The sequence below is a fragment of the Salvelinus fontinalis genome, chromosome 3 (genome assembly GCF_029448725.1).
Source record: "Salvelinus fontinalis isolate EN_2023a chromosome 3, ASM2944872v1, whole genome shotgun sequence".
In the NCBI taxonomy this organism is placed as follows: domain Eukaryota; kingdom Metazoa; phylum Chordata; class Actinopteri; order Salmoniformes; family Salmonidae; genus Salvelinus; species Salvelinus fontinalis.
This window is the reverse complement of record NC_074667.1, coordinates 78,757,038-78,773,253: the sequence shown is the minus strand read 5'-3', so window position 1 is coordinate 78,773,253 and position 16,216 is coordinate 78,757,038. Positions and strand designations below refer to the sequence as shown.

The window sequence follows — 16,216 nt, the reverse complement described above, 5'->3', positions numbered from 1 at the left end:
TACAGGGTAATCTAGTCTCTGTAATAACTATACAGGGTAATCTAGTCTCTGTAATAACTATACAGGGTAATCTAGTATCTGTAGTAACTATACAGGGTAATCTAGTCTCTGTAATAACTATACAGGGTAATCTAGTCTCTGTAGTAACTATACAAGGTAATATAGTCTCTGTAGTAACTATACAGGGTAATCTAGTCTCTGTAGTAACTATACAGGGTAATCTAGTCTCTGTAATAACTATACAGGGTAATCTAGTCTCTGTAATAACTATACAGGGTAATCTAGTCTCTGTAATAACTATACAGGGTAATCTAGTCTCTGTAGTAACTATACAGGGTAATCTAGTCTCTGTAATAACTATACAGGGTAATCTAGTCTCTGTAGTAACTATACAAGGTAATATAGTCTCTGTAGTAACTATACAGGGTAATCTAGTCTCTGTAGTAACTATACAGGGTAATCTAGTCTCTGTAATAACTATACAGGGTAATCTAGTCTCTGTAATAACTATACAGGGTAATATAGTCTCTGTAGTAACTATACAGGGTAATCTAGTCTCTGTAATAACTATACAGGGTAATATAGTCTCTGTAGTAACTATACAGGGTAATATAGTCTCTGTAGTAACTATACAGGGTAATATAGTCTCTGTAGTAACTATCCAGGGTAATCTAGTCTCTGTAATAACTATACAAGGTAATATAGTCTCTGTAATAACTATACAAGGTAATGTTTTGACTGTTGCGTTGTGATCTTCACCAGACACATTCCCTCCAGTCCTCCATCAGGCCTGGAGGTATGGAGACTATTTCATTACAATAACATAATTGAATAGTGTTCCACGATGGACCTCTGTGTGTATCCACCCAGTTGTTGCCCACTGCTTCTTGCAATAAAGTGACAATTAACTGCAATAGTTGTATGTACCCCTTGTTTGAGTTACTAATAGTATTTTAAAAAATGCAATAACATACAGATTATTAATTTTAAAAAGTAAAATGACTCAACGAATTGTCCTGTCTTGAGATGTATTTGTACTAAACCCGAGAGAGAGTTTGTTGTCAAGGAGGGTTGTTGTGAGAAAGGATATATATTAGGCTACAGAGTAATCTATGTAGGTGTTATTTGAATCTCCATTGTTTTGACAGGTTAACGGATGCGTGTACTCACAGAGATAAAGTGTGAGACGGGGACTTGTTCCTGACCATCTGTGATGGTGTAGAAGAGCATATCTTCAACTCCTGAGAACAGACCCTTTCCATCACTGCTCCTACAGCAACATAAGAGGACAGTTTACACAGACACAGACACATGCTAACGGTATTAAAAATCATATTTATAGACTAATCAATGATTGATGAAAATGGAGAGAAGTGTTGTTTTAGAGATATAATTGCATGTAATGTCACACACACACACACACACACACACACACACACACACACACACACACACACACACACACACACACACACACACACACACAGTGACCTTAGAGAGACGTTTTATTTCTCTATTTAGTTAGGTCGGGGTGTGATTTGGGGTGGGCATTCTATGTTGTCTATTTCTTTGTTTTTGGCCGAGTGTGGTTCCCAAATCAGAGGCAGCTGTCTATCGTTGTCTCTGATTGGGGATCATACTTAGGCAGCTCTTTTCCCACTTTCTGTTGTGGGATCTAGTCTTTTTGTGTTGCAGGTTGTTGCACTCCTAGCTTTACGTTCATTGAGTTTTTTTTTTTTGGTGGAACATTTATTATTAAAGAAAATGTACGCCTACCACGCTGCACCTTGGTTCATTTATGACAGGGAGTTTGAGGACAGCGAGCGTAACACACACACACATCATTGAATTGGACCAATATAGAAACACAAACTCACAGTTTGGGAAGCACGTGGTCCATATCTGAGGCTGTTCCAATGCGGTGCTGATCTGTTGAACTTGTGTTGAAACATTGTACCGGTTGAACTTTAACGCTACGATGACAACCCGGTAATAAACTGTTATAACAACCCCTTTTGATAACTTTTTTAGCGGCGTCCGTCACAAAGTTTTGCACAGCTGCTGCGTTGGTCACCCGTAATATTTTCAAACAGTGCATGGTTTACAACTTTATAAGACAAATAAGAGCAGACTAGGAGAATAACTGCCTTCGGGTACCTTTTCGTTATTTTCCACTATTTCTCCGCAGTCTGATAGTTCCGCTTTGGCCAAATCCACAACAGGTGTACTGCAGACAACAGATACAATCCTGTTGTTCCGTTCTAAACTTGTCACCGTGAGAGCACAAGCAGCGAGCTCTGGCGACGACGTCGGAGTACTGTCAGGTCGGGCATTGGTCAGCACAGTGACCAATGAGAAATTACAATCAAGCACATTCTAGGAGATGACTAACACAAGGTCTGGCGCCAAAGATACAACGTATTCAAATGCTCAAGGGCTGGCTGCAACCTGTAGGCCATGTTTTGGAATACTTCGAGCAACTCAAGTGAGGTACGTAGGTATTGTAATTACTCGATTTATTGCCTACCTCCTCATGCCTTTTGCACACATTGTATATAGATTCTCTTTTTCCTACCATGTTATTGACTTGTTTATTGTTTACTCCATGTGTAACTCTGTGTTGTTGTCTGTTCACACTGCTATGCTTTATCTTGGCCAGGTCGCAGTTGCAAATGAGAACTTGTTCTCAACTAGCCTACCTGGTTAAATAAAGGTGAAATAAAAAAAATAAAAAAGGGAGAAGTCATGACATAGGCTGGTGAGGAGTATACAGAGAGGGACATGTTCTGTGCAAGTATTAAATGATAAATATAACAAAAACTCTTTCAAAATCATTAATTGGTCTCATTTTATTATTTGTGTTCATATAATGGACATCAGTTATTTCAATAAGAACAGCCTTATTGAATATGAGGGTTATTCAAATCAAATCAAATTTTATTAGTCACATGCGCTGAATACAACAGGTGTAGTAGACTTTACAGTGAAATGCTGAATACAACAGGTGTAGTAGACCTTACAGTGAAATGCTGAATACAACAGGTGTAGTAGACTTTACAGTGAAATGCTGAATACAACAGGTGTAGTAGACCTTACAGTGAAATGCTGAATACAACAGGTGTAGTAGACCTTACAGTGAAATGCTGAATACAACAGGTGTAGTAGACCTTACAGTGTAATGCTTACTGACGAGTCCTTAACCAATAAGGCAGTTTGTAGGAACGTTTAATAAAGATTTTGCTAACAAAGTGAAGAATATTGCTCAAAGTTAAGCAACATAATTAATGGTTACGAAAAGGCACAGTAGGTTGGCAAACACCTAAATTATTCAAATATTCCATGTTTTCTCTCATAACTATAGGACATCATCTATCTTTAAAACACAGACAGTATAAAGAAATGCTTTGAATTAACGTTTCTAAATAGAGTTATGATGTGTAGGCTACTCTACATTCTGTACATTTGAACTCAAACAATATATTGTTTTGTATTCTTTAGTATTGTACTGTATAGTATTGGTTTATATTGCAATGTATTGTATGCTAATTAACTCTAGACACTCTTAGCAGGACGCGGCATCACCAGTTTCAGCCCAATATCGATGACACAGGATGGCATGTAAGAGAGGGGGATCCATCCGAATTTAGCGTCCCAGCCGGCACTGTAGCGGGTTCGGGGGTAGGCAGACACCAAGGCATGCTCCATGCAGTTAGTCACTTTACTCAGGTCCGAGTCACACACTGCGTTCATGATCAACCGTTGGATCTGGATGTCTGGACAGGTTGGGGGGGGGGGGGGGGTGTAAAATTGTTAAAACTGTTAAGATGTTGTACAGTAAATGGTATAGGACTGAAGGAGAGGGGAGGAGAGATGAAATGAAAGATGATGGGAGGGGAGAGAAGAATAAAAAAGAGGAGAAGAGAGGAGAGGAGAGAAGAATAGAAAAGGGGAGAGGAGAGGAGAGGAGAGGAGAGGAGAGGAGAGAAGAATAGAAAAGGGGAGAGGAGAGGAGAGGAGAGAAGAATAGAAAAGGGGAGAGGAGAGGAGAGGAGAGAAGAATAGAAAAGGGGAGAGGAGAGGAGAGGAGAGGAGAGAAGAATAGAAAAGGGGAGAGGAGAGGAGAGGAGAGGAGAGAAGAATAGAAAAGAGGAGAGGAGAGGAGAGAAGAGGAGAGAAGAATAGAAAAGAGGAGAGGAGAGGAGAGGAGAGAAGAATAGAAAAGGGGAGAGGAGAGGAGAGGAGAGGAGAGGAGAGGAGAGAAGAATAGAAAAGAGGAGAGGAGAGGAGAGGAGAGGAGTTGAACAAGGATACACACGGTTCTGTCCCAGAACATCCCTGTATAAAGCCCAGTTATTGTTATTTTATTGTTACTATTTCTTTCTTTTTTTTCATAAAAAAAATGTTATTAGCTAATTTTGCTACTTTTTAAAGGCTTCATAAGTAAGCATTTCACGGTAAAGTCTACACCTGTTGTATTTGGTGCATGTGACAAATAAAATAGGATTTGTACATCAAGCTGTGTCATGCTACAGAAAGAGCAGATAGGCTCCTGCCCTATGGACTGTTCTGGCTCAGACAAGGCTACAGGGTAAGAGAAAGGGTTTTTCTTGGAAAGTTACCAGCTAATCTCATCGGCCCCTCAAACAAGATTAGAGATTTTAACCCTGTGTGTGACAAGACCCTGGTTTAACCTAAATTCTCATCCGATGGATAACTTCTTGCTACTACTGCCTCTACTGCTGCTACTACTACTACCACTACTGCTACTACTACTAATGCTGCTACTACTGCTACTACTACTACTACTGCTACTACTAATGATGCTGCTGCTACTACTACTACTACTACTGCTACTACTAATGATGCTGCTGCTACTACTACTACTACTTCTACTACTACTAATGATGCTGCTGCTACTACTACTACTACTTCTACTACTACTACTACTACTTCTACTGTTACTACTACTACTGATGTTGCTACTACTACTACTACTAATAGTACTACTACTGCTACTACCACTACTACTACTACTTCTACTGCTACTACTACCACTACTACTGCTACTACCACTACTACTACTACTACTACTAATAGTACTACTTCTACTGCTACTACTACTACTACTACTGATGTTGCTACTACTACTACTACTAATAGTACTACTACTGCTACTACCACTACTACTACTACTACTACTAATAGTACTACTACTACTACTACTACTACTACTACTACTACTACTACTACTACTGCTACTACTACTGCTACTAATAGTACTACTTCTACTGCTACTACTACTACTACTACTGCTACTACCACTACTACTACTACTGATGCTGCTACTATTACTACTACTACTACTACTACTACTACTACTACTACTACTACTACTACTACTACTACTACTACTACTACTACTACTACTACTACTACTACTATTGCTGCTACTACTACTACTACTACTTATACTGCTGCTACTACTGCTACTACTACTGCTACTACTACTACTGCTACTACCACTACTACTACTAATGATGCTGCTACTACTACTACTGCTGCTACTACTACTACTGCTGCTACTACTATTACTACTTACAATTATCCAGGTATTTGTCTCCGTAGCTGGCCTTTACTTCAGGTGTGAGCTGGTTCCACAGGCGATGCAGCTCTCTCTCGATGGGATCCAAACTGGTAACCGCTGTCTTAAAGAAACCTGGCTCAATGATGCACACCCTGATCCCGAAGTAGTGGATATCCCTCCTTAAAAGAAAAGGTACATTGACAAACGGGTAGGGTTGATGAAAACAAAGGTAGACAGCAAGCTTTGACATGCATTCTCTAAAAACACACTCAGTTCATGTATCTCCATAGAAACATTACCTATAGTTTAAAACATAAGTAATTGATGACAGTAAAGTGAAAGACAGTAGATGAAAGGGAAGTACTATACTGGGAAACTTCTATGCAGTCAGAGGCAGGTCAATACCACAATGAGTGTTTATTGTATTGAACTTTGTGACTTGCCTACTGTAGATGTGTTGTAGTCACAGTACCTGGTGTGTTTACACTAGGAACCAAACAGAACCAAACGGCCCGCAACAGGGAGGGACTACCTGAACTTGACCAATAAGAACATGTTTTTTGTTGCAAAATGTTTCGCCACGTTGTGCAGTAATGAATACACCCCAGGACTATTGGACTCTTGGGAAAATAAGCCCCCAAATGTGGTCTAAAAGAGATGAAATACAAAACAACAGACTAACAGTAGTAACCTACCTGAGGCAGTCTGAGAAAGACTCCACGGCAAATTTAGAGATGCAGTATCCCCCACCGTTAGCTGCCACTCTACCCAGCACTGAGGCCACGTTGACAATCCTCCCCTGGGCCTGTTTGATGAGAGGCAGGAAGGTGAGGGTCATCTCTATCACCCCCGTCATGTTCACCTTCAGGGTACTGGTATAGTCCTCCAGCCTCATCCACTCTGAGGGACCCATGGGCAGGGAGCGCCCCGCGTTGTTCACGATACCCCACAGTCCTGGTTGGGGGTGGGGGGGGGTTAGAGAGGGAGGTGGAGGGAGAGAGAGGGAGGTGGAGGGAGAGAGAGAGAGAGGTGGAGAGGGAGAGAGAGAGAGGTGGAGAGGGAGAGAGAGAGAGGTGGAGAGAGAGAGAGAGAGAGGTGGAGAGAGAGAGAGAGAGGTGGAGAGAGAGAGGTGGAGAGAGAGAGAGAGAGAGAGAGAGAGAGAGAGAGAGAGAGAGAGAGAGAGAGAGAGAGAGAGAGGAGAGGAGAGAGAGAGAGAGAGAGAGAGAGAGAGAGAGAGAGAGAAGAGAGAGAGAGAGAGAGAGAGAGAGAGAGAGAGAGAGAGAGAGAGAGAGAGAGAGAGAGAGAGAGAGAGAGAGAGAGAGAGAGAGAGAGAGAGAGAGAGAGAGAGAGAGAGAGAGAGAGAGAGAGAGGACAAGTGATTAAGTCAGAGATGTTCTGTACCTTTGATTCCACTGTGTATTTCTAGTAAAGGACATCTGTTTTGATTGCCATAACTGCTGTTTGAGTAACGACTAGGCCCATCATGTGCTTTTCTTGACTCTGATCAGGCCAGGGTAGGTTACCAGAGTTTTTACTAACCAGGAACATAGTCAGGAAAAAACCCTCTCCAAATGGGGCTCTCACCGTTATCTCCAACCTCCTGCTTGGTGTACTCCATGGCTTTCTGTATACTGCCGGTGCTCGTCACGTCTAGGAGAACCGCCTTCAGGTACGGCCCAGTCGCCCTCTTCAGATCATCAACCCCTTTCTCCGTCAGACACCCAGCTATCACCCTGAACCCCCGCCGGTCCAGCCTCTTACAGAGCAAGTTCCCAAAGCCAGAGTCACACCCCGTCACAAACACATACTTCTCCTTGATATCCTCTATCTCCAGACTGTCTCTGTACAGCCAGCCTAGCGTCCACAGAACCACGAAGGTACCCACGCCGTACAGCCATAGATGATTCCTGCTGGGGGGTAAGAAGAGCACAGTGAGGGTGGTAGGTAGGGTGAAATATGACGCTGATAGAATTTGAGTTCAATGTTGTTGTTTTTTTGTCAGATGGGATTCTTTATTTTTTATCCCACCAGACAAAGACCTGACGTTAACATAATATGGAGTTTTCAACAAACTTGAAACAAACAAAACCTTGAAGTCTCTGAATCGTCGTTGACTTGTGCTGGATATCTAGGTTAGAACGAGACAGAAAATTGTGCATGTTGACGGACGTTTTTTTGCAAATTCAACAAAACAAATCCATTGATGTTCAATGTCAGGTATGTTGAAATATGAGAGAGAGAGAGACAGAGACAGAGTGAGAAAGACAGAGACAGAGAAAGAGACAGAGTGAGAAAGACAGAGACAGAGAGAGAGAGAGATGTCCAGTATGTTGAAATATGACATTGACAGAATGTCATGCCAGTATTTTGTCATTATTATGACTTTGATAGAAAAGTGAAGGGGTGTTTTCATGCAGATTCACATAGGATTATTTCTTAAAGAACATTATAAGAGTTAAATGGACACAATAGATCTTACCCTAAATACTGATACACAGAATCCATATCCACGATGAGTTCCGAGAACGGATTTTATGGAGGTGTAGAAAAATGAATCCCTGTGATGCCTGGACATAACACAAATTACAAATGTTATCAACACTACCTGAACAAGACCTATTCGGTGGAAACCTGTTACAATATGTGTCCTGCTGTAACATTATCTGCTGATCAGCTGCTACCTCTGTATATATTTTTGTAAGTAGTTCACCGGGACAAAGTAAATGAGACAAAAAGGAATTTTAAGGAAGTAAAGTTGGTAGAGTGTTTATTGTAAGATACAGCAAGATACAGGCCTCAGTGAAAGGACTCAACCCCAAAACACCATCCAGTGAAATGACTCAACCCCAAATACCATCCAGTGAAATGACTCAACCCCAAAACACCATCCAGTGAAATGACTCAACCCCAAAACACCATCCAGTGAAATGACTCAACCCCAAAACACCATCCAGTGAAAGGACTCAACCCCAAAACACCATCCAGTGAAAGGACTCAACCCCAAAACACCATCCAGTGAAAGGACTCAACCCCAAAACACCACCCAGTGCAAGGACTCAACCTCAAAACACCACCCAGTGCAAGGACTCAACCCCAAAACACCACCCAGTGCAAGGACTCAACCCCAAAACACCATCCAGTGAAATGACTCAACCCCAAAACACCATCCAGTGAAATGACTCAACCCCAAAACACCATCCAGTGAAAGGACTCAACCCCAAAACACCATCCAGTGAAATGACTCAACCCCAAAACACCATCCAGTTAAATGACTCAACCCCAAAACACCATCCAGTGAAAGGACTCAAACCCAAAACACCATCCAGTGAAAGGACTCAACCCCAAAACACCACGCAGTGAAAGTCCAAAAATAACAATTCTCAATTCTGTGGAGTCTACATTATTTGGGTGTTCTATTGTGACAAGGATCAAATTAATCTGAAGTCTTAAAACACGTGTTTTGGGGCTTTCCAGTGAGGTATTTAGAGAATGACATGCATAATGTGGGCAGCTGGTTTCGTCAGAGCACATGAGGAATCTTGGGATAAGGCTCTTAAAGATCTTATGAAACACAGAGGCATTGGGACGAAGATAGGGGTTTAGGGCAGGGCCTTGATTTGGTATGTAGCAACAACAAAAAACAAGACTCTCGGTAAGACTCTCATCGCTCCAAACGTATTAGCTTTCCTCTTATTAGGCTGTGGGTGGAATAGATTGGGACATCCTGGAAATCACACTGGAGAAAAGGGACACATACTGTATGTCAGCAAGGTGCACGGACCAACGAGGGTGTTGGGAAACAGGAACAAATTAATACACCAGTAGGAATAACACTTGTAGGACTGGATATTGCCTGGCACACCTGACACAATAGTAGCCATAAAATCACAAATTAAAAGTACATCATATAGACTAACCGATTTCAATCATTACCTTCCTTTTCACATCTCTATACGTGATGGTTAGAGGACAGTAAGTAGTGAGACCACTAGAGGACAGTAACTAGTGAGACCACTAGAGGACAGTAACTAGTGTGACGGTTAGAGGACAGTAACTAGTGTGACGGTTAGAGGACAGTAACTAGTGTGACCACTAGAGGACAGTAGTGTGATGGTTAGAGGACAGTAACTAGTGTGATTGTTGGAGGACAGTAACTAGTGTGATTGTTGGAGGACAGTAACTAGTGTGATGGTTAGAGGACAGTAACTAGTGTGATGGTTAGAGGACAGTAACTAGTGTGATGGTTAGAGGACAGTAACTAGTATGATGGTTAGAGGACAGTAACTAGTGTGATGGTTAGAGGACAGTAACTAGTGTGATGGTTAGAGGACAGTAGTGTGATGGTTAGAGGACAGTAACTAGTGTGATGGTTAGAGGACAGTAGTGTGATGGTTAGAGGACAGTAGTGTGATGGTTAGAGGACAGTAGTGTGATGGTTAGAGGACAGTAGTGTGATGGTTAGAGGACAGTAACTAGTGTGATGGTTAGAGGACAGTAGTGGGATGGTTAGAGGACAGTAACTAGTGTGATGGTTAGAGGACAGTAGTGTGATGGTTAGAGGACAGTAACCAGTGTGATGGTTAGAGGACAGTAGTGTGATGGTTAGAGGACAGTAACTAGTGTGATGGTTAGAGGACAGTAGTGTGATGGTTAGAGGACAGTAGTGTGATGGTTAGAGGACAGTAGTGTGATGGTTAGAGGACAGTAACTAGTGTGACGGTTAGAGGACAGTAACTAGTCTGATGGTTAGAGGACAGTAACTAGTGTGACGGTTAGAGGACAGTAGTGTGATGGTTAGAGGACAGTAACTAGTGTGATGGTTAGAGGACAGTAGTGTGATGGTTAGAGGACAGTAACTAGTGTGATGGTTAGAGGACAGTAGTGTGATGGTTAGAGGACAGTAACTAGTGTGATGGTTAGAGGACAGTAACTAGTGTGATGGTTAGAGGACAGTAACTAGTGTGATGGTTAGAGGACAGTAGTGCGATGGTTAGAGGACAGTAGTGTGATGGTTAGAGGACAGTAGTGTGATGGTTAGAGGACAGTAGTGTGATGGTTAGAGGACAGTAGTGTGATGGTTAGAGGACAGTAGTGTGATGGTTAGAGGACAGTAACTAGTGTGATGGTTAGAGGACAGTAGTGTGATGGTTAGAGGACAGTAACCAGTGTGATGGTTAGAGGACAGTAGTGTGATGGTTAGAGGACTGTAACTAGTGAGATGGTTAGAGGACAGTAGTGTGACGGTTAGAGGACAGTAACTAGTGTGACGGTTAGAGGACAGTAACTAGTGTGACGGTTAGAGGACATTAACTAGTGTGACGGTTAGAGGACAGTAACTAGTGTGACGGTTAGAGGACAGTAACTAGTGTGATGGTTAGAGGACAGTAGTGTGATGGTTAGAGGACAGTAACTAGTGTGATGGTTAGAGGACAGTAACTAGTGTGATGGTTAGAGGACAGTAGTGTGACGATTAGAGGACAGTAACTAGTGTGATGGTTAGAGGACAGTAGTGTGACGATTAGAGGACAGTAACTAGTGTGATGGTTAGAGAACAGTAGTGTGACGATTAGAGGACAGTAACTAGTGTGATGGTTAGAGGACAGTAGTGTGATGGTTAGAGGACAGTAGTGTGACGGTTAGAGGACAGTAGTGTGACGGTTAGAGGACAGTAACTAGTGTGATGGTTAGAAGACAGTAGTGTTATGGTTAGAGGACAGTAGTGTGATGGTTAGAGGACAGTAGTGTGACGGTTAGAGGACAGTAACTAGTGTGATGGTTAGAGGACAGTAGTGTGACGGTTAGAGGACAGTAACTAGTGTGATGGTTAGAGGACAGTAGTGTGATGGTTAGAGGACAGTAGTGTGATGATTAGAGGACAGTAACTAGTGTGACGGTTAGAGGACAGTAGTGTGATGGTTAGAGGACAGTAGTGTGATGGTTAGAGGACAGTAGTGTGATGGTTAGAGGACAGTAACTAGTGTGATGGTTAGAGGACAGTAGTGTGACGGTTAGAGGACAGTAACTAGTGTGATGGGTAGAGGACAGTAGTGTTATGGTTAGAGGACAGTAGTGTGACGGTTAGAGGACAGTAGTGTGACGGTTAGAGGACAGTAGTGTGACGGTTAGAGGACAGTAACTAGTGTGATGGTTAGAGGACAGTAGTGTTATGGTTAGAGGACAGTAGTGTGATGGTTAGAGGACAGTAACTAGTGTGATGGTTAGAGGACAGTAACTAGTGTGATGGTTAGAGGACAGTAACTAGTGTGATGGTTAGAGGACAGTAGTGTGAGGGTTAGAGGACAGTAGTGTGATGGTTAGAGGACAGTAGTGTGATGGTTAGAGGACAGTAACTAGTGTGATGGTTAGAGGACAGTAGTGTGACGGTTAGAGGACAGTAACTAGTGTGATGGTTAGAGGACAGTAGTGTTATGGTTAGAGGACAGTAGTGTGACGGTTAGAGGACAGTAGTGTGACGGTTAGAGGACAGTAACTAGTGTGATGGTTAGAGGACAGTAGTGTGATGGTTAGAGGACAGTAGTGTGATGGTTAGAGGACAGTAGTGTGACGGTTAGAGGACAGTAACTAGTGTGATGGTTAGAGGACAGTAGTGTGACGGTTAGAGGACAGTAACTAGTGTGATGGTTAGAGGACAGTAGTGTGATGGTTAGAGGACAGTAGTGTGATGATTAGAGGACAGTAACTAGTGTGACGGTTAGAGGACAGTAGTGTGATGGTTAGAGGACAGTAGTGTGATGGTTAGAGGACAGTAACTAGTGTGATGGTTAGAGGACAGTAGTGTGATGGTTAGAGGACAGTAGTGTGATGGTTAGAGGACAGTAGTGTGACGATTAGAGGACAGTAACTAGTGTTATGGTTAGAGGACAGTAGTGTGATGGTTAGAGGACAGTAGTGTGATGGTTAGAGGACAGTAGTGTGACGGTTAGAGGACAGTAACTAGTGTGATGGTTAGAGGACAGTAGTGTGACGGTTAGAGGACAGTAACTAGTGTGATGGTTAGAGGACAGTAGTGTGACGGTTAGAGGACAGTAGTGTGATGATTAGAGGACAGTAACTAGTGTGACGGTTAGAGGACAGTAGTGTGACGGTTAGAGGACAGTAACTAGTGTGACGGTTAGAGGACAGTAGTGTGATGGTTAGAGGACAGTAGTGTGATGGTTAGAGGACAGTAACCAGTGTGATGTTTAGAGGACAGTAACTAGTGTGATGGTTAGAGGACAGTAGTGTGATGGTTAGAGGACAGTAACTAGTGTGATGGTTAGAGGACAGTAGTGTGATGGTTAGAGGACAGTAACTAGTGTGATTGTTGGAGGACAGTAACTAGTGTGATTGTTAGAGGACAGTAACTAGTGTGATGGTTAGAGGACAGTAACTAGTGTGATGGTTAGAGGACAGTAACTAGTGTGATGGTTAGAGGACAGTAACTAGTGTGATGGTTAGAGGACAGTAACTAGTGTGATGGTTAGAGGACAGTAGTGTGATTGTTGGAGGACAGTAACTAGTGTGATTGTTGGAGGACAGTAACTAGTGTGATGGTTAGAGGACAGTAACTAGTGTGACGGTTAGAGGACAGTAGTGTGATTGTTGGAGGACAGTAACTAGTGTGATTGTTAGAGAACAGTAACTAGTGTGATGGTTAGAGGACAGTAACTAGTGTGATGGTTAGAGGACAGTAGTGTGATGGTTAGAGGACAGTAGTGTGATGGTTAGAGGACAGTAACTAGTGTGATGGTTAGAGGACAGTAGTGTGACGGTTAGAGGACAGTAACTAGTGTGACGGTTAGAGGACAGTAACTAGTCTGATGGTTAGAGGACAGTAACTAGTGTGACGGTTAGAGGACAGTAACTAGTGTGATGGTTAGAGGACAGTAACTAGTGTGATGGTTAGAGGACAGTAGTGTGATGGTTAGAGGACAGTAGTGTGATAGTTAGAGGACAGTAGTGTGATGGTTAGAGGACAGTAGTGTGACGGTTAGAGTACAGTAGTGTGATAATTAGAGGACAGTAGTGTGACGGTTAGAGGACAGTAACTAGTGTGATGGTTAGAGGACAGTAACTAGTGTGATGGTTAGAGGACAGTAACTAGTGTGATGGTTAGAGGACAGTAACTAGTGTGATGGTTAGAGGACAGTAACTAGTGTGATGGTTAGAGGACAGTAGTGTGATTGTTGGAGGACAGTAACTAGTGTGATTGTTGGAGGACAGTAACTAGTGTGATGGTTAGAGGACAGTAACTAGTGTGACGGTTAGAGGACAGTAGTGTGATTGTTGGAGGACAGTAACTAGTGTGATTGTTAGAGAACAGTAACTAGTGTGATGGTTAGAGGACAGTAACTAGTGTGATGGTTAGAGGACAGTAGTGTGATGGTTAGAGGACAGTAGTGTGATGGTTAGAGGACAGTAACTAGTGTGATGGTTAGAGGACAGTAGTGTGACGGTTAGAGGACAGTAACTAGTGTGACGGTTAGAGGACAGTAACTAGTCTGATGGTTAGAGGACAGTAACTAGTGTGACGGTTAGAGAACAGTAACTAGTGTGATGGTTAGAGGACAGTAACTAGTGTGATGGTTAGAGGACAGTAGTGTGATGGTTAGAGGACAGTAGTGTGATAGTTAGAGGACAGTAGTGTGATGGTTAGAGGACAGTAGTGTGACGGTTAGAGGACAGTAGTGTGATAATTAGAGGACAGTAGTGTGACGGTTAGAGGACAGTAACTAGTGTGATGGTTAGAGGACAGTAGTGTGACGGTTAGAGGACAGTAACTAGTGTGACGGTTAGAGGACAGTAACTAGTCTGACGGTTAGAGGACAGTAACTAGTCTGATGGTTAGAGGACAGTAACTAGTGTGACGGTTAGAGGACAGTAACTAGTGTGACGGTTAGAGGACAGTAACTAGTGTGACGGTTAGAGGACAGTAACTAGTGTGATGGTTAGAGGACAGTAGTGTGATGGTTAGAGGACAGTAGTGTGATAGTTAGAGGACAGTAGTGTGATGGTTAGAGGACAGTAGTGTGACGGTTAGAGGACAGTAGTGTGATAGTTAGAGGACAGTAGTGTGACGGTTAGAGGACAGTAGTGTGACGGTTAGAGGACAGTAGTGTGATGGTTAGAGGACAGTAACTAGTGTGATGGTTAGAGGACAGTAGTGTGATGGTTAGAGGACAGTAGTGTGATGGTTAGAGGACAGTAGTGTGATGGTTAGAGGACAGTAGTGTGATAGTTAGAGGACAGTGGTGTGACGGTTAGAGGACAGTAGTGTGACGGTTAGAGGACAGTAGTGTGACGGTTAGAGGACAGTAGTGTGACGGTTAGAGGACAGTAGTGTGACGGTTAGAGGACAGTAGTGTGACGGTTAGAGGACAGTAGTGTGACGGTTAGAGGACAGTAGTGTGACGGTTAGAGGACAGTAGTGTGACGGTTAGAGGACAGTAGTGTGACGGTTAGAGGACAGTAGTGTGATAGTTAGAGGACAGTAACTCATGTGCACCTCTTTGTTTGAAAGGGGAATACAGAACATAAAGTTGAGCACATGTTACTGTCCTCATTTCCTCTTGTCCTTTATCTACATGATCCTTTCCTCTCGGTATAATAACATACAAATCTGTGCAAAGGCTTAGTAAACCCGGAGAATTTTGTATAATATGACGTAATAATTTAATAAAAAAAAAAATAAAAAAAAAAAATAATACAATTTACTACATGTCATGCACCAGAAGCAGCTATGCCACCCTGTAAATATCTAATAATACTTTTAACTTTAAATTATTGGGTACCACTTTACATTAATCACTTCAAAAATGTACTCAATACAATATTTATGTTTAACTATTCAGTTTTAATTGTCTAATGATTGTTCAATTTAAAAAACCAACCTACCTTTTCCCTCTAATTAAAAAACCAACCTACCTTTTCCCTCTAATTAAAATGCCAACTTACCTTTTCCCTCTAATTAAAATGCCAACTTACCTTTTCCCTCTAATTAAAATGCCAACTTACCTGGTATCGGTGGTTTACTGGTCCACAGGTCTGCCTCTTCACTCTCTGACTGGAACAATTTGGTCCCTGTAGCCAGTAGCATGTGTTGTGTCACTGTGAGTGACTGGCAGAGAAAGGGCTTTATCCCCCTAGTTGATCCTTGAAAACAATCTGCAATTTGTAATCTGAAAGCTGTGTGTACGTGGAGTGTGTGTGTGTGTGGGTTTATTTGTGAGTGTGTATACATGGAGTGTGTGTGTGGGTTTATTTGTGAGTGTGTATACACAGTGTGTGGGTTGGGAATTAAGGGAGGTGGACAAGAGGGGCGGCAGGTAGCCTAGTGGTTAGCGCGTTTGACTAGTAACCGGAAAGGTTGCAAGATCGAATCCCTGAGCTGACAAGGTAAAAGTCTGTGGTCCTGCCCCTGAACAAGGCAGTTAACCCACTGTTCCTAGGCCGTCATTGAAAATAAGAATTTGTTCTTAACTGACTTGCCTAGTTAAATATAGGTGAAATAAGAGGAATTATGTGGACGGACCAGCAATTTACTTACATTCAGGGACCAGCAACTTACCAGTAAAATCTTTCAGATTCTTAAAAAAATAAGATATCAGTTGATTTCAAAAAGTCAAGACATGT

General features: G+C 42.3%; 2 protein-coding genes across 3 annotated transcripts in view; both read right to left on the bottom strand.

The window, feature by feature from the left end:
- The window catches only part of LOC129851526 (glutaminase kidney isoform, mitochondrial-like), a 43,038-nt gene extending 40,755 nt beyond the window's left edge, over positions 1–2,283 (bottom strand). The window contains exons 1-2 of the mRNA XM_055918153.1: positions 1,878–2,283; positions 1,171–1,270 (exon numbers count right to left, since the gene is read on the bottom strand). Coding sequence (XP_055774128.1) covers positions 1,171–1,270; positions 1,878–2,098 — 321 coding nt within the window. The 5' untranslated portion in view covers positions 2,099–2,283. The remainder of the gene's footprint in view (positions 1–1,170; positions 1,271–1,877) is intronic.
- Positions 2,284–2,834: 551 nt separating this feature from the next.
- LOC129851525 (retinol dehydrogenase 7-like) lies at positions 2,835–15,688 on the bottom strand. Of its 2 annotated transcripts, XM_055918150.1 has the most exons (7): positions 15,599–15,688; positions 8,064–8,151; positions 7,674–7,712; positions 7,169–7,494; positions 6,280–6,538; positions 5,600–5,763; positions 2,835–3,773 (listed from the first exon to the last, which is right to left on the bottom strand). In XM_055918150.1, the coding sequence occupies exons 2-7, from the start codon at positions 8,087–8,089 to the stop codon at positions 3,553–3,555; spliced, it is 1,035 nt and encodes a 344-aa protein (XP_055774125.1). In that variant the 5' UTR covers positions 8,090–8,151; positions 15,599–15,688; the 3' UTR covers positions 2,835–3,552. The 2 variants fall into 2 exon arrangements, with proteins under 2 accessions (XP_055774125.1, XP_055774126.1); XM_055918151.1 differs by lacking the exon at positions 15,599–15,688 and having other exon boundaries at positions 8,064–9,557.
- Positions 15,689–16,216: the final 528 nt, after the last annotated feature.

Excerpts from the sequence above, each read along its gene's own strand:
- LOC129851525 (XM_055918150.1), bottom strand. The coding sequence starts at position 8,089 with ATGGATTCTGTGTATCAGTATTTAGG. Across the intron at positions 6,539-7,168 it reads GCAGGAGGTTGGAGATAACG|GACTGTGGGGTATCGTGAAC; the intron begins GTGAGAGCCCCA and ends ACCCCCAACCAG. Across the intron at positions 3,774-5,599 it reads AGACAAATACCTGGATAATT|ACATCCAGATCCAACGGTTG; the intron begins GTAAGTAGTAAT and ends CAACCTGTCCAG.